The 25,957-nt window shown below is 33.3% G+C and overlaps 2 protein-coding genes and 2 long non-coding RNA genes across 5 annotated transcripts; 2 read left to right on the top strand and 2 right to left on the bottom strand.

The window, feature by feature from the left end:
- The first annotated feature begins 1,712 nt into the window (after positions 1–1,712).
- Positions 1,713–8,091, top strand: LOC126836822 (uncharacterized). The gene is made up of 8 exons (XM_050570477.1): positions 1,713–2,087; positions 3,052–4,391; positions 4,474–4,728; positions 4,792–4,920; positions 5,011–5,200; positions 5,316–5,539; positions 5,606–5,839; positions 5,926–8,091. Exons 1-8 carry the CDS (start codon positions 2,018–2,020, stop codon positions 6,223–6,225), a joined length of 2,742 nt encoding a protein of 913 aa, XP_050426434.1. The 5' UTR covers positions 1,713–2,017; the 3' UTR covers positions 6,226–8,091.
- A 1,615-nt stretch (positions 8,092–9,706) lies between these two features.
- LOC126836459 (protein SPT2 homolog) lies at positions 9,707–13,540 on the bottom strand. 2 transcript variants are annotated; one of them, XM_050569907.1, is made up of 3 exons: positions 13,105–13,540; positions 10,000–10,987; positions 9,707–9,904 (listed from the first exon to the last, which is right to left on the bottom strand). In XM_050569907.1, the coding sequence occupies exon 2, from the start codon at positions 10,978–10,980 to the stop codon at positions 10,024–10,026; it is 957 nt and encodes a 318-aa protein (XP_050425864.1). In that variant the 5' UTR covers positions 10,981–10,987; positions 13,105–13,540; the 3' UTR covers positions 9,707–9,904; positions 10,000–10,023. The 2 variants fall into 2 exon arrangements, with proteins under 2 accessions (XP_050425864.1, XP_050425863.1); XM_050569906.1 differs by having other exon boundaries at positions 9,708–9,904; positions 10,004–10,987.
- Positions 13,541–13,841: 301 nt separating this feature from the next.
- LOC126836831 (uncharacterized) lies at positions 13,842–15,356 on the top strand. Its single transcript, XR_007685400.1, has 2 exons — positions 13,842–13,964; positions 14,912–15,356. It is a non-coding gene; the product is annotated as an uncharacterized LOC126836831 (long non-coding RNA).
- A 5,226-nt stretch (positions 15,357–20,582) lies between these two features.
- LOC126836550 (uncharacterized) lies at positions 20,583–25,460 on the bottom strand. The gene is made up of 4 exons (XR_007685341.1): positions 25,337–25,460; positions 24,714–24,789; positions 23,996–24,622; positions 20,583–21,898 (listed from the first exon to the last, which is right to left on the bottom strand). It is a non-coding gene; the product is annotated as an uncharacterized LOC126836550 (long non-coding RNA).
- Positions 25,461–25,957: the final 497 nt, after the last annotated feature.

Here is a 25,957-nt window from a genome sequence, read left to right on the forward strand (position 1 = left end):
TTATAGGATATTGCACCAAGAGATTTAAGCAGCACACTTATAAGACTCAGAAGTTATGAAAGGTATTTCAGACAGAGATAAAACAAGTTTATATTAATGTTTAATTGATACTTTTAAACACAATAATAACTCAAGACAATACTTATAATTGTGACAAAGAGTATCAATTAGATCACTGAGTATACTGATTAAATACCACGGTCTCTAGCTTAATAACTAATGCCCTTTTTTATTAAACTAAACAATGGTTAATCTTACTAATACTAAATAATAATAACGCGTGATTGGGCTATTGGCCAACACGCGAGACCACAAACAATTAACAATAATCAAAAGTACCTATTACAACATCTACATGGTAATAATAACAAGACTAATAATAACAAACAATAGTATTGGGATTATTACAAGGGTTTCTACCCCCAACAAAACCTCCCCTGAAATTCGGCTCTGAAACAACCGGTTGAGTTGACGTTACTTCATAACTCGGTCAAGTATTGAACAAAATAACTACCTACATTAAACTATTTGGTAAGGAATTTATGAATAATATCAATATAATAAAGTTAACATATTTTTCAATTTAACATTACCGTAATTTAATATGCTCTAGAACTTTTTTTAAAAATGGTCGAACTAGTTTCAAATTTGTATGGAATATTCTTTTGACATAGCACCTACTACCAATAAATGTTGACAAACCAAAAAAGTATCATAATCCCATTCCCCTAAAACTTTTTCCTTATTTCCTTTTTTCAAGCAAACTTTTAGTGATTTAGGCCTGAATATTAGACCGAAGATTTAAAATGAAAACCATAACATAAACAATTTTCTCAAAATCTGTATTAAAATTTTTTTACCCAAAAAAAAAAGGAAGAAGAAAAATTACACTTTGACCGTAGTCAATTTCCAGGTTGCTAGTGCGAGTGAACAGTCAACAGGTGTCAGGCAATGAAAATATTTTCATTATATTATTATTGTTAATTACCATGTATGGGTAAGTATGGCAATACATTTTCGTAGACACGCGATCAACCCTAATCGTACCCACCCTAATGCTAAAAATGCATTTTAAAGCACATAATTGTCCAGGTACCAACTTACCTACTACTCACTTAAGTATAATACTTTCTTACTGAGCTGGTATAATATACTGTGCTCGGTTTTGACTGTTTAACTGGTTTGCACTTACCGTCCACAGATCCGCATCGAAGCGTTAGTTAAAAGTGATTTTGTCACTTTCGGTTACTATAACAATTATTCCTGTAGACCCGTGACCTCTACGTCCCCACTGTACTGGCTTTTTTCTATTATTTTAATATAGTAACAATGTCATCATCGTACCTACCTACCTACCTATGAAACACTGCGGCCCTGACCCTAATGAACGGCGCAACAGTTGCCTAGCAAGTTTACAAGTGGTCGCTTGTCGTCAACCAAATACGTTTAGTCAGCTTGTCGACCTGTCTCGCAAAGCCTGTTAAAAAAAAAAACCCCCAATAGCTTGTCGATCAAGTAGAATAATGCGATAATGCGAGCTGTTCTATGGCTCTTTGTCATATTCACGGATCACGACCGCGTTATCATTGATAACGATTATTAACCCGAGCCGTTATCAGCGTTATCAGTCAACGGCACCGTCGAACCAAAACAGTGTGTAATAATATTATGAAATTATATATATGTATATATATATACCAGCTACTATGGTAATGTTGCTGCTGCCGCTGGTAATCTAACATAGTTGTGCGTGCGCGTTTCGAATGCGTCTGCGGCTGCTATAATAGTCTGCTTTGGGCCGCGTACACCGCCGACCGCTTTGTTTGCGCTTTACCTGTACGCAATTTACAACGCAGTTACCGCTCAGCGGCCGGACCACAGTCGTAAACCGTTCGCCGATTCCTGAGGCTGCGCCGCAGTCCCGCCGTCCAGTCCCGCGCAGGTGTTGGCGTACGCATCGCGGATTTTCGTCCCGCTTTTTGTGTCCCGTCGCACACGAACCGACCCCGACGTCGAGATGACCGAGCTCAACAGCAACCTGGACTTTGTTTTCGGCCTGTTGGACGACATTAACATATTCTTGGACGGTAAGTGCGATTTTCTGTTATTTTAGACACTTATAGGTGCCAAAAAAAAAAACAATAATAACACACACAGCGAGTAGCGTAACGCAGATGTCCACGAGAACGGTGGCCGTACAACGGGCTCCGGCCGTACGTTATCTTTCGGGCTCCATACAACAAGCCACAGTCGTCCTAAAGCCTTGCGTTAAATACAGAAAGTAGCTAAAGCCGATTAGATAGAACGTATGACCGTCCTTAAATCGTTGTCGCTAGGTCAAAGTCTTTTTTGTATCTCTACCCAACTACGGCCGGCCAGTCCGCTTCAGTTTCAATAGATTAAGCATTGTAATTAAGCCTTTAAGCTTTTCGCAATAAGAAACAACTAATGTGTTATTTGTAATTGAAATAATATTTATCGCCAAAGTTCTTGTGCCTAGTTATTGAATGAATCAATAGACTGATTAAAAATGAATTAAATAATACTTAAAACACTTGCAAATAGGTCAACCGTTTAATAGTTAAAATACAATGTATATTTTGATATAAGATAAAGTGACACAGAATTTGTTAAACGTGTAATCTGTATTAAACAATTTACATTTAATAAGCTTCTTCATTCAAAAAAATGTGTTATGATTATTCATACTTCATAATATTATATACATTTTTGCTCTATGCCCATGTTTTCATATAGTAATTTGTAAAATACATTACATTTATTATCAGGAATTAAAAGTTGATAAATGTTGTAAAAGTCTTTAGCCGAGTAGTCAAGATTTTTAATATTGTACGTTTTACAGGAGACAATAATTGTGACTTATCTCTCTTTCTTTGTCCAAATGGCCTTCCGATAATGATTTCGACCTTGAACAATTATTTATGTTATTCTTAATTAATATTTTGGTTACTATTTCTTTAAAGATCAATTACTAGAATAAAAATACTGCTCTTTAAAATAAATTAACTTGGTTTTTGTTTGTTTATGCAGGAAGAAGTAACCATGAACTGAACCATTTAAATCTTCATCTGTTGATTTTGGACCGCGTACACATAAAAGGCGGACGATTATCGAAGCACGGTCTTAGGCTGAGTTTTTTCGTCATGTACATCAATTCAGATTTGAAAAACTGCTTGTGGATACGAGATAATAATTCCGTGTTGCACCCATGTGTTGCGCGCTTCAAACACGGCACGCCTATCGCCACCGAAGTGTTTGTTAAAGTGGCCAAGTATATGTCTTTGATGCCGTACATGATGGAGTCAATAATGTGCACCCCGTATATGTTTTGCCGTGATCTGATCGACATTGCTATTGATGATTTGAAAGATTTAGATCCCATAAGTCATCTGTCGTCGTCGGAGGTTATAATTAAGGCGCTCGTAAGGAACCTGAAGCGTATGCCCGTTCAGAGTGATCAATTTGCCGCGGTCACCGAACATATTAACAAACTCTTGATGGTCTACAACAAAGACACGTTGCCCAAAGCTATTGAGAAATTAAATCCCGAGACACAGCAGAAAGAAATTACTCGATACATGGGACACCGAGTGAGGAGCATATTTAAAATTTTGGTTAGCCTAATCAAATTCAACAACTCTTTGGACACATACACACAATATCCGTTGTACAAACTGCAACTGTTACGCGACGTGTGCATCAACCCTGATCCGACCAATCCAATGTTACAAAAATTTCTCGACGTCATCATACACAAGTTGATGAATTTGTGCGATTTCAACATAAACACATGGCTGGATTGGTACGAAATCGTAGTCACCGAAGAAGACTCCAACTTGCAGACGATAATCGGCGAACTGTGTTACGATTTGTGCGAACTCATCAACAAAAAAAGCATTACACATAAGGAGCTGTTGAACTTCATGCCGGTCTTGCGCAATGTGGCAGTGGAAAAAATCGATTACGACGAGGTCGACACCAATGACATAAACGGAGTCATCGAACGCGTCAAAACCACCGAGAAACATCTCAATGGGTGGGTAAAGAAATTGATCGAGAACAACGACGTGTTCACCCACTCGGAAGCCATCAAAACGTTGATTGAAAATATGAATCGCATTGATTACTGTTGCTTTAAACACATCATCGACCGTTCCGTTGCTCACGTCAAAGGTGGAGGTCCGATGTCCGAAGGAATGGCCAACGTCATATTGAAAGGTATTGAGTGTTTGTCCAACGAAGACAAATTGAAACTGCTGAAGCATTTCTTCGTCAATCATTCGACTTGTGAACTATATTTGTCAACAAACTTCGACGAATTATTGCATTTTGTGTTGAACAACGACGGCAACAAAGAGATAAATCAAGATGTGAGCAAAATGTCTACATCTAATAAACGTTATCATATATTTTTACACACGGTCAATTAATTTTCTTCTTTTTAATTTTCAGGATTTTATGACAAAATTAACATGGATAGTTTTACAACAGCCAAAGAAAATGTTTCACATTTTAATGTCGCAATACATTATCACTTCGGGCGATTTTCCGATGAAATCGTTGACCGACGAAAAAACCGTCTTGTACCAAGTGTTGGTCAGCATGCACAAACACATGGACATCGCCACAGTGTGTCAGGAATACCGTGAATGGTTGGATGTTAAAAACACATTGAACGAAACCGAAACAGAATTATTCAACAGATGGGTTAGTTTTTCGACCATCAGTACGACCTAACCACTTCAATATATTTATTTAATCGTGTTCCAGATTTCCGTCGTCAGCAGTAAGGAATTGAGTCTAATCAAACCGCAAGACTTTCTCATTGACGTTTTACTGCCACTGCTGATTCCGACCACAAACTATGGGCATTTGATACAGTTGATCAATTTGATTAGGGTAAGGAAATGTACTTTTTTATATCTACAAACAGTATGTAATAAAACAAATAAACTGAAATGTATAATACGTTGCTCTGATATTTTTCAGTTCTTCATTAGATCTTGCACCGGATCGTCGTTGCCCAACGTAGACGTATGGGGAGCGTTAATATTCCGACTCGCTAAGATACTGGACCATGCTCGTTGGAACTTGGAAACTTACTCTCCCAGCAGAGTAGACTTGTGCGAGAAAATTTCCCTGACCGTCTATCTTGTGATCGAACACTTCCTCTCAGTCGGTAATGTGTATTTTTAATAATGACTGCCGGAAACATTGGCGTTAACAACAGGAATGAAAAATATTTATTTCTGTGATGTTATTTTAACGATTTATTCTATTTTTTTAATTTATAGCCCACATCGATGAAGTACGAGCATTACAAAAGAAGTTAGCGCAGTTCCCGTTAATCACACGGAGCCATTTTTTGAACATATTCAAATTCGAGCCCATCACGGTCGACGGATTGGACGAACAGTTCATCATGACTATTCATTCGAAAAATCACATATCCTTCTCAAACTTGAACGGGTCGTCCACACAGCAAATGAAAGAGGAATTCATTTTCAGCATAGCTACGGTTTGTCGTTTATTAACAATTTAATTGTCCGACACAATAGATTAATTGATTTATCGTTTGCCGTAGTATTTGCCCAGATGTACGCTGAGCGAAATGAAGTACTTCATCGACAACTATTTCAGTACGGCCGACGAATCCAAACGTCCGGAGGCGACCAGTTTCCTGTTGGATTCCGTCATCAGTGCGTTCATGAGAATTGTCGTCTTCCTGAAGACGGCCGAGAACAACGATCCGGAAGTGCAAAAGTGTACGTGGGACTGTTTGGAGAACTCGGTCGTAAACTTCCTCGATCTTGTCAACGTAAGTGGTATCGTCGTGGCCTCAAAAGCCACTACATCGGTCATACATTGGTATTAGTATCGGTCTAACGAAACAATTTTTTTCAGAACACCGAGATGTCTTGTATATATCAATGCGGCGATTCCGATTTGGTGTTTCAAGCGCTTACCAAACTGATCATGATCACCAAGCAGTTGGACAACGGCCGTCAAGTGCCGCTGTTGGTCATCATACGCCGTCTCATCAACAACTGTTTCAGGCTGATGAACGACGAGCTGATCAAGAAAATTTTGGCTCAGATCGCTACGATAAAGTCGGTCAACGCCAAAGACACGTTGGGCGAAACCACTCAAAAACTACTCGAACACCTTACCTCGAGATCTAGTCAAACATCATCTCAACAATAAGCTTTTCTTGTCCCCATCTCATTGTTTTTTTTTTTTTAATTAACCATGTTAATTATTTAATTTGTTTTCTTCGAATATAGCAACTTTTATTTTCATTTAAGATAAAAGTGGCTAAATCAGTATTTAGTGATTTTTTTATTTTATTTATAATAGTATTTTTATTTTATTTATAAATATTGTAAACGTTACTTTTCGTTATTTCTTTCTTTTAACATTCTTTGTCAGAAAAAAAAAATGTACATAAACAGAAAACGCTTCGAGTACAAATTACAATTATTATTATTATTTGTTAAAAACCAAACCAATAATATTTGTTTACGTATTTTTCTGCTTATTGTTGACCGTTTAGTCGTTTGACACGTTATACCTCGCGTTTAAATAAGAATTGCTACATCGTCTTCGACAAAAAAAAAACAGTTAACCGCGTTGAAGTTGATATTTTTTACATTTTAATTCACCGTTTTACGTTCAGTTTAAAAATCAAAGTCGGTTTTTTAACTAAAAATCCAAAAATATTCTAGAATCAAAGTATACATTGTCAATCGCTGCTAAAATCGAAAGCAAGAAGAAAAATAATATTGTACTGTGAACTCTAATAGTATAAAAAAATATTTATTAAAGTATTTGTAAGAAAATTAAAATCGCATATTAAAATATGATAAAAATGTACTTTTGAACATTCAAACGATAAAATTAAATTATTCATATTTAGCGAAATTCCTTTGATAACAATTATTATTATCTTGTGAAGAGCGCACTCGACTATGTTTTCCGTTAAGAAGATCTCTTATGATATTGTAACGTTGTATTTGGATAAGATGTATGGGTTTTCTTTCTATTGTTATTATTATTAATTTATTTAATCTACATTGTTATTATGTCTTGAAATTCTTCACCAAAACTACATATGTGCAAAGTCCAGAAATTAATCTCCTTAACGATTACATGTTTTACTTAAGTTCGATAAATTTTAAAGCGATAGTTTTGTTTGTTATTAACTGTTTTCTTTGTTGCCAAAATTAATCCGCCACTGTGTAACGTGTTAAATTTTTTTGCCAAATTAAGACCAAATAAGTTTGTCGATTCTTAATTTGTAAAAAAAAATTCAATTCTTTCGAACAAACGCAAGTCTATCACTAGTTTTGTTTTTCATTACCGTAATAATTAATTTTTTTCTTTTGAATTTGTATTATTCCCCCCCCCCCATCTAATGTACGATACAACGACGTAGCAATATTTGTGAACAATATTATATTACGATACCGATCTCTTTTTACGTGTGCGTACTGAACTCGGGTCGAGACCGACTAGATTTAAGGTGTACACACATTTTTGTTAATCGTAGCAATTGTTCAGAGTAGACTTAAATTATTTAGCGTAACGCACGTTTAACATTTTGCGAACATATTATAATTATTTATTGCACAGTTGAACATTTTAATGTATTGTCGTTTGTTCTTAATGTTTGTAAGTTAACACATAATGAGTAATAGTTAGTTTAAATTGTGTATAAAGAAAAAAAAAATACCTTATAATTATAATAATTTCCTTACTATTCATCGAGATTTAGTCTTTAACACTTAAGTAGTAGTTAAATATATATTTCGGCACAATACGCACACAGCTGTATGTATTTATTTATTTTGATTAGCTAGTCTAGTTTTAACGTTATAATATAAATCCAATACGATTAATTTAATTACTTACAAGTCGATTTATAAAATTAGTAACACAGTGAAAGTTAAGTAACTTGATTGTCATTTGAGATAGAAGCTTTTTTTAATATAACCTTGTTTTGTGTATTGTACTATTTATATTGTATGTATTTTAGTCGAGTAGCTGAAAATTAAATATACGATATTTAACGAGTGTGACTTCAGCGTAGTTTTTATTTTATTGCAGAAAACAAACTCTGGTCGATATATTGTCGTGTAAAATTTTAATAAATCATTTTTTTTTCAATATTAATTATCAGACACAGAAAAAAACATTATTATATTTCATTTTTATTATTTATCGATACAAAAACCTTTTTTTTATTCATAATTATAATCTCTTTTTTTTTTTAATCTTGCACAATTTAAAATATTTATAAATGTATGTAAAATCAGCTTTTAAATTTTAAAAGAAAATTACACTTTAATAGTTTATTAGTAAAGACCAAAAGTAGACTTCCTGTTATTATAGATTCAATGTTTTTTTTTTTTTTTAAATTAAGATAGAAACGTTTTAAAAAAGTCAACTTAAACAATTTAACATTTGAACAAAATATAGTAAAAAAGATAACAAATGAAAACATTTAATTCCTAAATAAATAGTTTGATCGAATAATAATAAATTATTAAAATATTAAAATAATTTTTTTCGTTTTATTCGGACAACGTCCAACTCAAGATGATAAAATACTACGACTCGACTTGACCAATAGGTTCGTTTTTTTCATTTAAGTACTAACAGACTAAAATTTCAAAAACAAACATGTCGATCGGTTTTACTTGAAAATGTGTCCATTCCAACAAACGACACGGACAAACCTTAGGGTTATTATTACCGTTATTATGTTCGAAACCAAACAAAAAATAAAAAAGAACAAGAAAGATTATTTTCAAAATCACAACAAAATGTGTTTTTTTTTATATATATATAAATTATTTCTCAAACAAAAAAAATCCAATGGTTACAAATGAATTGTTTTGTAAAAAAAAAAAAAAAAAAATGTACTTTATATAATGATAATTATATAGTTTTCTACATGATATTATTTTTAAACCGTTCGAAAATTGCAAAATACTAATATGGTCTAAAGTAAGATATTATGTTCTACATCGAAAAAAAAAAAATGTTCCTTAAATCTCGTTAACTTTAAAAAATAGGATAAAGTTTGTTTTATATATATATATTTATCTATATATACATACACACACGTCAGTATGATAAATACAAAACGATCGCTTTACAGGATTACAAGAACTAAGCCTACGGTACGTTTATGTAATTATTAATTATATTAAATCTGCGAACTTCACAATTCGAACACACGTAAACCACTAAATAAACGTCACTCTTAGTATTATCAATGAACCATCGCAAAAAAAGGGTTTTTTTTTTTTTTTTTTTGAATATAATATAAAGTAATTTAAATTTGAAAAACACATTGTATAAAAAAAAAAATTAGGTTTTTTTTTTTTGTAGAAATTACAAACGATGATGAAAAAACAGTACACGTACAAAACCGAAATTATTAACACTTAAATAATGTACCGATAATTTATATTATAATCCCTTAAATAGTTTTTTTTCTCGTTAAAAACGCTACTATATAAAAAAAGAAAGAAAAAAAAAATGTTCTCTCAACTCAGATTTTGTACAAAATTTTAAACGAACAAAATGTAATACATATTTTCTTCAATAGTACACGCACAAAAAAAAAAAAAGGAAAACAGAAAAAAAATATATATTTATATATATATATAAATTTATTATATTCGTATTACGATACTTAATTTATTTTTGGTGTACTTAAATTAAATCTTGGTAAATAAAATTTATATTTATATAATATAATGTAAAGGAAAGAAAATGAAAATAAGAAGACGTATATTTGACTACCGACATCAGGTAAAAATGTATAATCAGTAGAAAGTCAATTGAGTCTAGACGCTGTTCTTCAATGTAAAACCTGGAAAACATAAAATTTGTACAAACGTTAAGATAAAAAAACTTATAAAAGAAATGAGTAATTATTTATACAGTTAAAAATAACAAGATACATACTTACAAATTAAAGGAAAAAAAAAATTAGGATTGAATTGTCGATGAATGGTCTTTATTCGGCGCGACACTGTCGGCGGACACGATCGTATTGTTGTCCACAGCGTTATCTACAATTTTTTCCGATTCTGTACTCGCCACCTCTTTGGTGGCGGTTTCGTTACTGGCATTATTCACCGTAGCGATTGATTTTTGGCTGTATTCACAGTCGGTTACGTGGGGTTTGTTCCCACTTATGGCCTCGTTTGTTTCAACTGCGTCCGAATTGATTTTCGGTCCTGTACCGTTTGATGGTTTCAGCTCGGCATCGACGGTGCCATTCGAAGTTATGCTCTCCTTGACGACCGCTTTGATTTCCTTTTCAAATTTTTCTGGCTGAACATCTTTCTTGGCTTCTTTTTCAGCCGACAGGCCGTTTCCTATGACTTTGGCGTCGGTCACGGGTTCTTCTTCAATTTTTTTAACAATCTGCGGCTCGACAGGTTCGACTTCCACCACTGGTTTTAATTCTTCAGCGTCTTTCTTCTCTTCTGGCGGCGGCGTAGGTACATCAACATCCATTGTTTTTTCTTCGTCTTGAAGTGTTTTGTCTTGTTCTTTGGGATCTTGAGGTTTTACTACGTCAGTCTTTTCGGCGTCAGCATTCACGCATTCTTCTTTATTCTCCGAAGACGGCGGCACCGAAACGACGTCTGCGACTTTAGCAGGCGCAGTAGTGTCTACTTGGTCTTTATTTGTATCCACTTTGTTCTCTTCGGTTTTACATTCTTCCTTTTCCGGAGTCGAAGATAAGGGCTCATCGTCTTCTGTTTTCAATTTTTTAGCCGCCGAAGATGGTCTTTCATCGCTTTGTTTACGCTTTGAGCGTTTCGGTTTGTCTTCATTTTTCGGCGTCTTTACAACTTCGGGCTTTGGAGGTGCCACTACACCTCGAGCCGCCAGCCTAGAACTTCGCCTCCTTCCGCTTCCACTCTCTTGGTCCATTTTCAATCTGCAAATTTTTAAAATCCAATTAGAGCCGAACGGTGCCAACAAGTAAAAAAGCATGATAAACAATATATTAGTTTACAAAATATGATCTGTTGAAAGTGTCGCTCACAATTTAAAATGTCAACCGTCGCGCCACATAATAATAAACGGTTTTATTATCTTTAATAGAACACAATCTACAACCTGTACTCTCTTGACGAATAACATTTGACATGTCAAAAGAGATTATTTTCACAATTGAGGGGGCCGTTGAATGCTTGTAATTGTGTTTTTATTTAAATATAAAATATATTAAAGAGGTACCACTTTACTAGTTTGTTAGCTACTATTGTGAATTAATGGGAATATATATAGACTCGATTACATAAGGTAACAAGTTATAATACGGATAGGTACATCATCTAATCGCGATATCGTCTTTAAAAGTTTTTCATTTTAAATAAATAGGTAGTAGCCTTTGATCGGACCACTACAAAATGATTCCTAATAAAATTAATACGTTTAGTACGAAAATGGTGTTTTAAAAACAATTCAACACTAATGTCATCTTTAAAGTACCTATATTATCTCGATAATAATTATTGTCAAGACATATTTTTATACCGTAATATAATTACAGGGATAATTACAATAAATAATATAAATATAATTTGATGACTTATAATGCTCATAATCATAGGTTATTATTCTAGGATTATTTATTGATTCATTAATTAATGTTTGTACCATTAGACAATGTGTTTTAGCGATTTTTAATATGGTCATTAATTTAGAATAATTATCTGAAATTATTGCAAAGGTCCGACGCAAGTTCTATACCTGCTCGATCAGGATCGTTTATGATGCCTATCGCTTTACCTGTTCAAAGTAACAATGGTAAAAACAGTCAAACAGCTATAAATATTTGATTTAGCAAAATTTATTAATATTTAGGTATACAACATTTTTCTACAGTAACCATTTTTTTCAAATAAATAAGCAAAAAAGACTTTGAACAACATTTTTCTTCAAATAGCTTTTAATCATTTAAACGTGCTTTGATTGTATAAAACCGATAATATAAAATTTTAGCATAATTTTAATTGCAATAGGTAAATTGTTTATTTCAATAAAACAAATAATTTCTATATAAGTTAGGTTAGCCAACATTTTCGGCAAGGATAGTATGTGGAAAATTTGATGAGGGTTACACTTATCTTTTAAAGATGTACAATTGTTTTTATTTTTTCGTTTTTAAAGTAGGTAGTTATATTATGTTTTAGTTTTCCGTATAATATCAAATCTTACTAATATTTTCCGTTATTGTACTTAAGTGTTAAATTGAATTGAAGAGCTTGGGCTACAACCAGATAAATCCAAGCCACATCAAATATATTTATTATTTAACTTTTTATTGATTTTAAAACAATAATATTATTATTTCTGACTCGGTCGAGATACTATCATTGATATTTACACGAGCCAATATCTAACCACTAGGCACACGATTATCGTACTTAAAGGTCGCGCATGGGACCTCGCTGTTCATTTACAAGCGCAACAGAAAAAGAACAAGTCATAATAAATCTAGATATTTGGAAAATTTTGTAATTTTTTCAGGGATTACATTTTTAAACTAGAAAAAGTATCGTAAAACAATAATTTAAAAGAAATTTAAAAAAAAATGTAGGTAATGTCTGTAAATATATAACAATCGTAAGACGACGACATTCGTACAACACCGTTACCGTTGGACAACAGCGATCGGTCCCGTCGCTATGTTATTGTCACTGCAACAACGTACAATGTACAATGAGCAATAGTCGATGTGGACGCAAGTGAATTTTTATAAAAACAAAAACGTTATTACATTTTGTACTCGAGTGTAGGTTAGCCGTATTTCCCGCACGCGTCTATTGCGCGCGTTGCGACGGCGGCAGCGGCGGCTGAGGCAGTACCCCGCCGCCGCTGCCCCAGCCGGTAACGCAATGCGATAATTAACACGGCAAAGGCCGAACCGAGACGGCGATAATTAGATGGATATAAAAAAAAAACAAACCACAACACTGTTACATTGTAACGTTATTATTATTATCGTTTTTTCGATTAATATTTAATTAATTTTTTTTTTTTACTCACGCTGGGCGGCGATCCGACGCGATTGGATATCAAGGCTTGTGGGTGACGCGCAACAACACACGGCTACGGTAGTCGGCGACGGCTGGAGGAGCGCGCACGGTTTTCTGGTCGCTGGAACGCTATTCACACGCACACACCACACACAGTGGCGAACGCAGTGATATTATTATTACCGGACAAAAACGACACAAATCGACTTTGCGGCGGCCGGCGGGAACGCGTTGATGAGCTATATCGCGTTACACAGTTCAATTAAAAACGGTGTTCGACGACGGTTTTACGGCAACGGCGCATAACACTGTTATAAACAATAATAATGAATAATAACAAAAATAGTATTTTTCGGAACAATAACAACGAAAAAAATAATAATAATAACGCTGAACGCGACGAGAAACGCGCAACAACCTCGGCGGCCACTTCGAAATTGATAATGAAAACTGTGCGCGGAGTAGAGGTAGACGGTCCCGCTGCGGCCCGTAGAGGTAAAACACACGCACACGCACACGCTAACCCAACATCACGCGTGCGCACGCCGCACACAAGCATACATGTACGCACACACACACACACACACATGCGGACAAAACGCGTTTAGTTCGGCGTTGGTGACGCAGTGCCGGCAGGCCGGTGACCGCGACAGTGTGGCCAACGGTGGTAGTAAATTTTTTTCTCTCCTCATTATCGTACGCGATAAAATAAACTGATAATAACAATTATTGATAACAGGGAGGTCACAAAAAGGTGATATTTTTTTTTTTTTTACAATTATTCACTTTAAAACCACGAGAAATTAGAATTTGTCACGATTTAACCCATTGAAAACGGTTTATGATTTATGATTTGCGTAAAATACACAGGTAAAATGCACACATAACGTTGTCTTAACAATCGAATTTCACAAAACCCAACGTGTACTTATAGAAATCCCTATGTCCTTGTGGGGGTTTCTGAAATATGTGATTCAATTTTTGTTACAATTCAAGTTTTCGAAAAAGGTCGGGGCTTTAAAAAGCTGTAATAGTGTTATGAGCAAAGTGGTAGTTATTACTAAATAATCATAGTTGATGTTCTATAAATGAAACGCTTATAACATCTAATCAAATCTTGCTATTAGTAATATATAAACAGCTATTTTTTTCTTACTTAATTTCATCAATGTTGATGCGAAAACTCTGTCGATGTTTTCTTGATTTTTCTGATAAAAAATAAATAAGGAAAATTATTTGTCGACATTTTCTGACGCATTATTAATTATTGTCAATTCATCAGTCTACCCAATATCTAATAAAAGACGTAATTTTGTTAGAAAAAAAATTACTAACTGACAGTAACGCTTCTACCCAAAATTGAGAAACGCATTCATAAAACGTATATATTTTTCAACTAAATATTATGGCCCTCTATAACTTTTTTAAAAGTAGTCAAACCAGTGCCAAACTTACATGGACTATTCTTTAGATAAAGTATTATCAATAAATGTTGACAAGCCAAAAAAATATTATTTTTTAACCCTTTCCCCAAAAAGGGATTGAACATTTTTTCATTATTACTTATTTTTAGGTAAAGTTAGGGCTTAAGGTCCAGAAATTAGACTGAAGGTAGATCTAGAGTGTGGAATGATAGTAGATCCGAGTCTGGTAAAATATACAATTTTATAAAAAAAAACTCTCTCTCATCAAACTGATTTTTAACTAATAATTCCTAAACATCTGTGATCTCCTTTACCGCCTCAGTGCAGGTTTTTTATTATATTATTATTATTGTTATTAATTTAAACTAATTTTGCGCTATTCAATTGTTTCAGGGTACTTGTTAAATGCTTCGTCGAGTTCACCAGCATCGACCGTAAAGACAAGTTATTAATGGCCGGTGGCAATTTTTAAAATAGCCTAAATATGTAAAAGTAAACCGACCAACAGTGAGAACACTAGTGTTGGCCACCTCACAGAACAAGTACTGGTGTTCCATCCGGAGTTACATGACCTATCCAGTGTTAAGGATGTGTAATTCAAATATATAAAAAGAAGCAACACGAGATAAAACCTTTTTTTGAAAGAGGGCTTTTATAAATAAAAAAGAAATGGAGATGATCATGACCTAGGTTCCAGTGTCTTATTAATCACATGTTAATTAAAACATTTTGATATAACAGATAAAATTTGCGTAAACCGTATTGATCATGTTTCAAATATCTAAATCTTGTGTTATTGTATATATTATTAATTAATAGAAAAAAATGTGTACGTAGACATTTATATTTGACTCTTAGGCCGACAGGCCAACCGTGATACTGACCAAACCCCGATAGACCTTTTTATATATTCATATATACTATACATATTATGATTAATAACTAACACCTATTAATCACATGAAAATATACACACATACACAAGGGTCGACCAACTGTAACACTTACTAATAAATAATAATTTTAATTATTTTACAAACTAAACACAACAATAGCTAAAGTAATCTATGAATTATTATTTATTTAACATATCGTTCATGAAAATGTATGTTTATACACAGGATTTAGGTACATTATTTTTGCATTTATTGGAGTTGTTTTTCATTTGACTAAATGTGATTCGATTTAACAAAAATATGTACATTTAGTTACCACCACTTTTACAATGTACCCATAAATATATATTTCCTGACACAAAAAATTGGAAAAAGTAATTTGCATAGTAAACTACCGAAGTACAGAAGTCTATTTGTTGTGGTTATTTTTTCCAGACAAATTATTATATTGTGTATTCTAAGCATCGTTTTGTAAAATATCTTAATGGGTTTACCATAATCGAGTATGTTGATTTAACTGTGGCATTTGATTATTGTATGTACCCGAATGGGGTTTCTCTTTGCCGCGGCTTAATGCCATTATAATAGGTAGAGGGGTATGCATAGCAGGCAAAATTATATTGGTTTTGATGATTGGAATTTTAAAATGACATTTTCTCTGTAATGAATTTTCCGTTTGGTCGATTGCACAATGTTGTACCTACACATTATTATAGTAGACAATATTGTTAAATATTATTTTATTTTTCCAAAAATTTTTACAGGTAAAGGCAGCGTGCACGTGGCGGCTCTAAGTGCTAACATAAATAAATAGTAAACACAACGCTATTATTGAGTCAAGTACACGGTGTATGTACACTGTCATTATTTGCTTGGTTTTTTTTGTTTTTTTAACGCGGACAAAAGCCCGTCTGAAAAGTAAAAAGTGAATAGGTATAACCAGCTCGGCAGATGTAAAATTATCGTTTGTGTAAATATAATACGAACAGTGTCGACGACAATCTATATATTTATTTATTTTTCTCAAACTTGAACTCACAGTCGTATGTTGTTGTGTGTCGTATAAAAAATATACTACACAAGTATAAACTATTTTCCGTATAAGCAAAAAACAATATAATCTAGCACAATCATTTATCGCACACAATTCATCTGAACGACAATATTATTACTAATATCGCTTTTAAAATCAATAGTTAACTACTGTAATGATCAGATGAACAACAATAATATTATATACTTGATCCCACATCTTAAGTGTATGCTCTTAAGGTATAAAAGACATTTTAGTTAATCCCCCCAAGTAGTTTTATCTATCCCCACAAGACCTATATATTTTAACCCATGGTTTTTCAACAGTTTCATACTCACATTGTGAACGCATCCTGTTTCAATACTATGATGAATTAAAAAAATCGATTATCGATAATATAAAGTGCTCGACTTGACGAGTAGGTACAATTAAAAAAAAAAAAAAACATTTAATATATTTGTACACGAGATTAATTATAGCCAAAATAATTTACTCGAGTACTTACCGTACATTGTACTATGTCAATATTTTAACTTACAATATTTAAATAGGCTGTTGTACAAACACAATAAAAAAACAAACCTATGCCTTATAGTACAATATAATATTTTTATTCCATACTTTTGTTATCAAGGGCACGTTTTCGCTATTATTTTGAGCGCGTTGACAATTTTGTCGAAATCCTTAATTTTCAAATATTATACACACAATCCTCATTATCCCTTCTTTAATCGGTTTTTAAGTCATAGCTAAATCCCCTTTTTCTTACTTCAATTATTACAGTTATTGTATGGAGTGTTCATTGAACAACCGTTGACAATCCACACAAATATCATAAACCCTTCTACCCGCCCCTAGAAGGGGTGGAGACTTTTAAAAATGTACAGTTTTAGCGCTTAAGGTCTGGTAATTAGACTGTAGATAGATCTAAAGAGTGGAGTAGTAGATCCGAGTCTATACAAGGTCATATATAATTTTCAAAAATAAAGGGGAAAAACCTAGACCGTATTAATTTTTCTTTGGCAAACAACGACGACGAATTGTCATCAAAAGACAGGAAGTGTTCAACAAAATGATTTTATCACTTTTCTAATCTCTGACCTTGCTGTGCAGGCTTTTTTTTTTTGTTTGGTATAATTTTTATGTGCATAGTATGTGTTTTCTTGTCTGACCACACCGTTACAGTTTGGGGATACTGTTAAATTTGCACACAGCAGTCAGCACAGCCATTACGTTGCCCGCGTTTGTCGATAAACAAATAAACCACCCCCATTACGAACTACCCTTCTGTTAATAATATATATAGATTTTGGACCAATGCGGGTTGGGCGTTTGTCAAAAAAAAAAACAACAACGTAGAACTACCGAGGGTGCCGGATTCGAAATGGTCGAATAAATTGTATACGGAGTGATCATTTTGTCGTGAACCACTCAATATCTCATTGGGCTTAAATAATAAATTTGTTTTTTTAACCCACCTCCCAACTTAGTTTGTTCGATAGCAACTTTTGATACTTAAACGGTAACGCATACCTTCTTTTTAAGTCGAGAATAATTTACTAAAAATGTCGACCGGTCGATAACCAGTTTTGGATAACTATTTTTGAAGTCAGATTTGTTAGTAAAATATTCTTAATATAAACCGATAAACGTTACCGTTTAAAAGTTTCAAGAGTTGATATAAAAAACACTAAGACTAAAACACCAATCACATTGTATAAAAAAAGAAAATGTGTAATTTCTTATTTAAACCCTATGAGATATTGAATGGTTCGCGATAAAACGATCACTCTGTATACCCTGGGCACTTTCGACTGTTTCTTTTGGTCATTGTCGGTTTTGTATGGTACCTAATATATTACTTTTTGTTTCGGTTAAGGTACCCCCACACAGCATAGGCGGCCTATTATGAATTATTTAATCCGAAAATCCCACATAGCATTTACAGTTAATGCATTTGCTGTCCCCGACTATACTGCTGTCGGGAATTGTGAACGTTATGACAATCACTGTCAACACTGTGTTGACAAAATAATAATTGGGATCGATACGAACGGCTCGGCAAGCCCTTCTTTGTGGTGCAACTCAATTAAAATAGAGGGGACCGCCGGCTGCTATAGGTATACAGCAGCAGCCCATCGCTTTTGCTCCAAATAGGTACCACCATCACACGTCTACTATATTGAACACATAATATTATATTATAATAATATACGCTTTTGTTAATTATTATTTGTATTTTACCCTCAGCACTCCGAGGGTTAGTGTATAGCCGTTGGAGTTGAGCGAAATTTAATTAAACAGCAAACAATATATTTCACCTTCTTCGCCAGTTACTAACAACTAAACGTGTATATAATATATGTAAAACTGCCAACCAACCAACGTTAAACTCTACAAAAATTACTGTCAAGACCACTCTTCAACACCGACCAGATGGATTCCAATCCATGACTGAAACAGCTGTCCAACTACACTACAGATGCTTTAGAAACCGAACAAGTCATCATCCTAATTCTCACATCTCTGAACAGTAAACTCTCATCGATTACATTCTATTCCTGGCAACGACCAACAAATATTGAAAAGGCAATTGACAACGGTGTCGTGACCTGCTAGTTTAATAGCAAAACAAAATGTATATAAATAGTATATCATTAATTAACTCTGTCGAAGTTCCTCTCCGCCGGTAGACCCCTCTTCACTCTGTCGATCTGACCTTTGTAAATACTACATCTATTATGCTTATTATGTGTGCATTCTAACAGTTTACAAATATTCATCATGTTTTCAAAAGGTTGGTTGCGCATAGGCATAGCAATTAGCATAATGAATTTCTATAGGTAGAGGGGAGTTGTATAGCCTTAAAATAAATTGTAAACACAAATACTTGTAAAGTTAATTCCGCCCCCGTCCATATTCAAACCAACCCCTTATTAGTTTAATGCTTTAGCATTAATTGAAATAAAAACAAAATCATTTTGTAAAAAGAAAATATGATTCGAATATGTTTTTGTACAAACAATGTTATTATAGGCGATTTAATCAAGCAAGTGGTTATTCGAATAAGCAATTTTTTTTCATCGAATTGTGTCCAACTCTCTGCTTTAGAAAAAACTAGTGGTTCCTTAACAAATCACAGCTAAGGTATTGGAATCATATACAATTTGTTAGCTTACAAATGTCGCCCCTTAATACCAAAGTTGTAATGTATAAAAAAGATAACCTAATTAATTGCAATGTTATCCGAATTAAGAATTAGATATTATAGTAACTTTACTAGTTATTATTACTTATCAAACGTGCAGAGTTACTAGAAAATTATAGAAAATGTCACTGAAATAATAATAATATTTATTTTTTTAAATATCTACACGTTGAGCACATTTGTGGTTTCTTAACAAAACACATAAAACAATTTGTAAAAAAAAATAATAAAATTTTTGGCTGAAAAGACATGAAATCACTCCCAGACTGATTATTGATCTCCACTCTCACTATTTCCCCCCTTTTTAATATTGTTGATTGGTCTTAATTCAATTTAGCTCAAACGACCACTATTATATTATTATATTTTATTCTTACTCTCTGAACTGTGATTATCATAATTGAAAAAACTAATAAACTATTTTTTTTTCTGGTTTTAATCCGGTCGAATGTTGCACCAAATACCTATGCTTCATATAATTTTGGAAATACCGTTAATTATTTTTCATAATTATTATTGTTAAGCATACCTGTTAATGCAAAAAAAAAACACATTCAACTAGCTAATAAATTTTAGACACAAAATGGAGTTAATAAAATAATTTATTATCGTTAAAACACACGATTTAGAATAAAGTGGTATATACGTATAAGCTATTTAGTTTTAACATGACTAGAATCTACCCGACAATATATTTTCGGTAGGTATAAATATAATATAATATTGTATTACTAACTTAAAACAAAATCTTTAACAATCTAACCATAAAAAAATATCAATAATAGTAATAATAATAATAATAATATGTTTAAAGTTTAATAAATACATTGAATCACAGAATATAGTATATTTAATTAAATACAAAAAATTGCGTTAAATCTAAATTTGTTTGGCGGATATGAATTTGGATTGTTTTTTTTTGGGGGGGGGGGGGGGGGTAATCGTTAAAACCATTATTTCCATAAATATATATATAATTTCAAAATATGTTAAATTTTTTAAAAATAATTTAGCGCAAATAGCTTAAAAGACATACTGGGTTAAAGGGGGTCGGGGGCGGAGAGTGTCTACAATTTTAAAAACCAGTCTTTTGGGTTTATAAGGGTCTTCTCTTGCTTATATATATATTTTTTTTTTTGGGGGGGGGGGGGAATAAAATCGTTTTAAAGTCATCCAAATTGAATTGGAAATTTGTACTGTCAAAGTAAACAATATAATATGTACACGAGTACTTTACTGAGAGAACGCCACGTTACCTTAAGAAGTAAAATGTAGTCAAACTTTTCGATAAACCTTGACAAAGCGAAATCTATGTATGAGAAACATGTGTCTGGGGATGCAACTAGTGCAAAAGGAAAATCGAGATTAGGTCTGAATACTGTCGAATGTAATAATTTGCCGGCAGACTTTTAGGAATCGATTTACAGAGGACATTGAACTTCAAAGACTGATAACTTTGTTCCCTGGAAATCAAGTCAGTTCTTCAGAAAAAATTAATCTACCGAGACAAGGAAAACAATAATGCGGCGTACTCTCGAGGAAGTGGAAAGACAAGGAAGAGTAATATAAATATATTGAAGAAGGTTTAAAGACAATAACGCCAGTAACAAATATAATAGGTATTATAGATACCGTGCAAAGGACACTCGGTGCTTCAGTGAACAATACCGCAAGTTCTTCTCACCATGAAAAAGCATTGCAAAATGTAAAAATTGATTATTTTATCATTTTTTTGTACTAATTAAGATTATTTTTTTTATACGAAAAAAGATGGATAAAACCATTCGTTTTACAACTGTAGCGGGTTTTTAGAAGAAATTTCCATTTTACATCAGAGATTTTATAGTTTAAGAGAACTTATGGAGTTGTCCACTAGGTCACACTGTTTTCAATCCGCTGCACGGTGTATCTATACCTACCTCTTACACGTTAACCTCCCTTGGTCTTGTTAATCTTAACGTTACGTTTTTTCTGAAAATAATAATTCTCACGTGTGATGAAATCGGCCAAGGCTTTGAATCGCTTTGCAATCTCCTCGTCCAACTGTCTCGACCGGTTATCCTGTCGCTGACCTGAAACTCTTGTCGGGTTTGCCTTTGTTAAGGCTACATTAGGTTGTGCCGTGTCAAAGGAAGCAGACTTTCGACGGGAAACGGGCGAACTGATGTAAAAATAGGAAACCGATTCGTCTGGGTTTTGCCGTTTCCGTTTTTTGATCAGAATTTTGCTGACAGGTTCCGGTGCTAGAACATAATAATATTATAAAATTATGTAACCGACGAGGACACTACATTAACGACTAATTTCTTCGTTGAATTGATGAGAATCAACGCGATTAGAATGGTACAAAGGTGAATATTACAAAGCAACTCGGAAAGATAATCAGAGCCATCCCGTCAAATGCTCGGAATACGACAATATTGTTGCACAATAATATTATTTATCGCTGTCATATTTTGAGTGTTATTACTATTTTTTTGTGCTCCCCTTGAAGAAAAAACAAATTAGACCATGACTATGGCTTATATGGTACCCAAATCTATGCAGGAAATAATTTCAATATACCAGTCACTCCAAATATGTATTCATGTTAATAGTGATTTTTCTCCCCTACCCACTCTCTCCTTACCTATCTAATCCAAATCTAACCTATACAGTATACTTCACAAGCAGTACAGCCATAAGACCATGAGTCTTGTCTTATGATCAGCTGATTTTCTCAGTTTATTTTCTTATCCAGTTATCCAGGAGTTATACATTTCTCACTTATCAGTATCCCGTTCCCACCACTTTCCATTCCCCTTTAAAAGCGTCACGCTCATTTTTGGACATAACCTTAGCCATAGGACATGTTCACGTTATAAGCAAATAGAGCAAAAAAAAGGTATTAAGTACGAAATCTTAAAAAATCAAGTAAAGAATATGAAAATCGATCAATAAAACATAATATTATCTTGGCATAGAAAATCATTTTTCAATTGAAAATGTAAAATAAACTGTTTCACTGCTAACAATATTGCCGGAAATACGATATTAAAAAAATCGTAAACCAAACACAGATGGAAAAAAGTTTTATTGACAAAAATACTCGTTTGGTTCTCATCACTTCGGTTATTCTAAAGGGGTCATAAAGCAAAATGTACTTTTTCGAATTTTATTAATTTTGAGTAGGTAACATGTTGTTGTATAGACAGTATTATTTTTTTTTTACAAAACGTGTTATACATTTTTTTTTAGTTTTGTCAAAAAAAATATTAGTTTAAAAAATGTCACATAGTATTTAGCTAGTGTCTTATGTTTTTATTTTGCCAATTCTATCATGATTAATATTGTGACAAGATGTTACAATCATAATCATAATTCTCTGATAGTAAAGAAAATGTCCCTCCAATACCGTACGAACGGCGCTTATGAATAACTGATTAGCGTCTTTCGTGTATCTCTTATGTGTAATAAAACAATTCTGAATTTTTCAATTAACGGAGAGTACTAGAACTGTACCTGTCCTTAAAACTGCAAATTTAGAAAACATAGGTTTAGTAAAAGTTGATGGAAAAGCATTGTTAAAGTAGGTATTTTAATATTCCATCTGTTAAAGATAAAGATTTTGGTAATGATATTTTAAACGATTAAGATTAAAGTCACTAAACCATTAGTTGAAACATATCGTAAAAAATACTATAAATAAAATTAATATACTTTGATAACCTAACCTAACCTATTACCTTTTATATGAATTAAACTTATTCTGATTGTCTAGTACCCGAGTCAATACTCCTATTATGTATTAATAATTATGTAGTCGATACTTGTTATTTTACTTTACTTTAATTTAAAAAAATTTACTATGACTTTAATAACATAGATCATAATTTTATTGCACTGTTTTAAGTATTATACTCATTTTTATATTTTTACCAAGGCTAAAATTCATATTTTGTGGAAAAAAATAAGTTTTGCATAGAACAATAGTTTAGAAATGCAAAAAAAAAACAATTGCGTTGAAAAAATGAATTAAGGAAAGCTCCAAATTTCAAAAGAATAAATATTAAAACGAGATGTCACTTTCTAAAGTGTGTACAAAACCGATTTCGAAAATTGGGTTGGTATAAAGTTTAACATCTCTGTAGTAGCTAAAAAGCCCGTTTTGTTTTAAAAATTATAACCGTTTATATTTTTATAGTTTTTTTTTCTAATAAATCAGATGGGAGTTTTTCAGATATTGCCTATCTTTTGCCCCTTAATAAAAATAGCCATTCGTGAACGAACAAATATATTTCTTCACTCTGAAAAGCAAATAAATTGGGAAAAGTTTGCTTTGCGCTATGCGACCGGCTCACTTGTTGTTCTCAAGTCGGACATGTCGTCAACATATTTCTTGGTGACTTTCTTGCCGGACTTTCGAAACCGGTCACGGACATGAGGCACTTTGAACTCGATTTTGGCGGGTTTTTTACTACTTTGGCCAATTGCTTTATGGAAGAACTCGGCCGAATCGTCTCTGCCCATGTCGACAACCTTTTCCATACGGCGTGGACTATAATAAAATGTATTATGTGATCCTTTGACGACGGCAAACCAAAGGATAGGTACTGAAAAGGAGCTCAAAATATTCACAGTCCAACACCACCACCGTGTCGATGGATAGATTTTCGGTCAATCGAATCAATTCCGTGAAATATATACTTTCCTAGATTGCCATCATAGAACGTCTGCTGACAGCTGCCAATAACGGTGGACATATTTTTGCATAGACAGCTGTATCTGGATTTAACCGACACGTCTGTTGGTTGACTTGTCGTCGGACAGGCGGCGTTGCATTAATGGCAAAAATTGTGTTTTTATCTTTTGTCCGGTACAGGCACAGCCCAGTTCAAAACAATTGTAACAAGTTGGTACTGTAAGAATAATTTTGCACACTAACAACGACGATTAGCCGACACGGTTAGCTGTGATGTGTTAATCCTCTGAAAACAAAAACCGTCGTCGATTATTCGCAAACATTTTGTTGACAAACGGTTGACAAAAAAAAGTTGTAATGTAAATTCAAGAAGGTACCGTTTAAGAGAATGTCGCAGTTGGAGTTTAATCAGCGTCGACTGACTGGCTCGGAAAAGCCTGCCGTGTAATTTGGCTGAAAAAACCCATAAAAAAAAAACTATTAAAACAAACTTGAATTTCCTCAAGTAACCGCTATTTATAAAATAAAATAAAAAATAGACAATTAATATTTAAAGAGCGCTATTGATTGTATTATGAATATTATCCACGTTACACATTACTTGCTTAATAGTATATTTGTCAAAGTTAGTTTGCAATAAATAAACAATAATGAACATCGGTTATGTAATAAAAAAAGCAGACACTATCGTCAAAATTCGAGGGTGGTTTAACAATACTGAAACTATAGGTTACTTATACTTGAATTTCACGGGAAAACCAATACATTAACAGTACATTTTCGAGTCGGACAAAATCTAATATCGGCCAAAAAACATTTTTGTACATTTAAAGGTTTATACGCGCGTATCTGTCCAATGGCAAACGGGTATTCGACGGTTTATACCTATTAATATGTATATAATATCGTTTGCTATTGTACAATATGTTAGGTGTTGATCAGAGAAAGTTACATGTTATTCAACAATATCTTTATATTATAAAGTATACATTGTACGTACCTTATGTTGACGGGCATCGTGAATAACAAAGCACGTACGTAGAACGGAAAACATAATAAACTACTGTTGTTGATTAAATAAAATTAAAATGCTATAATAATGATAACAGCCGGCCGAGCGAGCTCGGTACAATATGGTGTGGGAAATAAAGTACATAAAGTACATTGTTTACGTCGTTCGTGTTGTATACACACACACAAACAAACACTGGGGCGCTTATCGATCACCACGGTTGGCAACACTGCGGATTATTGGAACAGCCTTTGCCGCCAGCTCAGTGTTTACCAAAGGCATTTTACCAACGACCAAAAAAAAAAGCCCGCCATTTTTTTTAAGAAATTCCGTATCTGTAAATTGAAATCAAAACCATCGCCTTTGGCTATACAGCTAGGTTCGTGTATTTATGGTAAATTATTGTTCTAGTTGGATATATTTTATCAATGGGTACTGCTGCTGTAGTGTTAAGGATTTGTACGCCATACGCTGTTCATAAAACGTTTACACTAAAAAGGGGATTGGAAGCGATCGAGCAAGATTTAGTTTTAGACCAAAAGTCCAAACGAAATTTCGACTACTTACGATGGTCCGGTTTCATTTCTACAAAGGTACACGAGTTCTTTG

The sequence above is a fragment of the Adelges cooleyi genome, unplaced genomic scaffold (assembly GCF_023614345.1).
Source record: "Adelges cooleyi isolate 19-005CV unplaced genomic scaffold, UGA_ACOO_1.1 ACOO_flye_CR_arks_rails_tigmint_CR_PRNA_247, whole genome shotgun sequence".
Taxonomy (NCBI): Eukaryota; Metazoa; Arthropoda; class Insecta; order Hemiptera; family Adelgidae; genus Adelges; species Adelges cooleyi.

Coding starts and splice junctions, on each gene's coding strand:
- LOC126836822 (XM_050570477.1), top strand. CDS start 2,018: ATGACCGAGCTCAACAGCAACCTGGACTTTGTTTTCGGCCTGTTGGAC. Junction 4,729..4,791: donor CAGAATTATTCAACAGATGG/GTTAGTTTTTCG, acceptor ATCGTGTTCCAG/ATTTCCGTCGTCAGCAGTAA. Junction 5,840..5,925: donor ACTTCCTCGATCTTGTCAAC/GTAAGTGGTATC, acceptor AATTTTTTTCAG/AACACCGAGATGTCTTGTAT.
- LOC126836459 (XM_050569907.1), bottom strand. CDS start 10,980: ATGGACCAAGAGAGTGGAAGCGGAAGGAGGCGAAGTTCTAGGCTGGCG.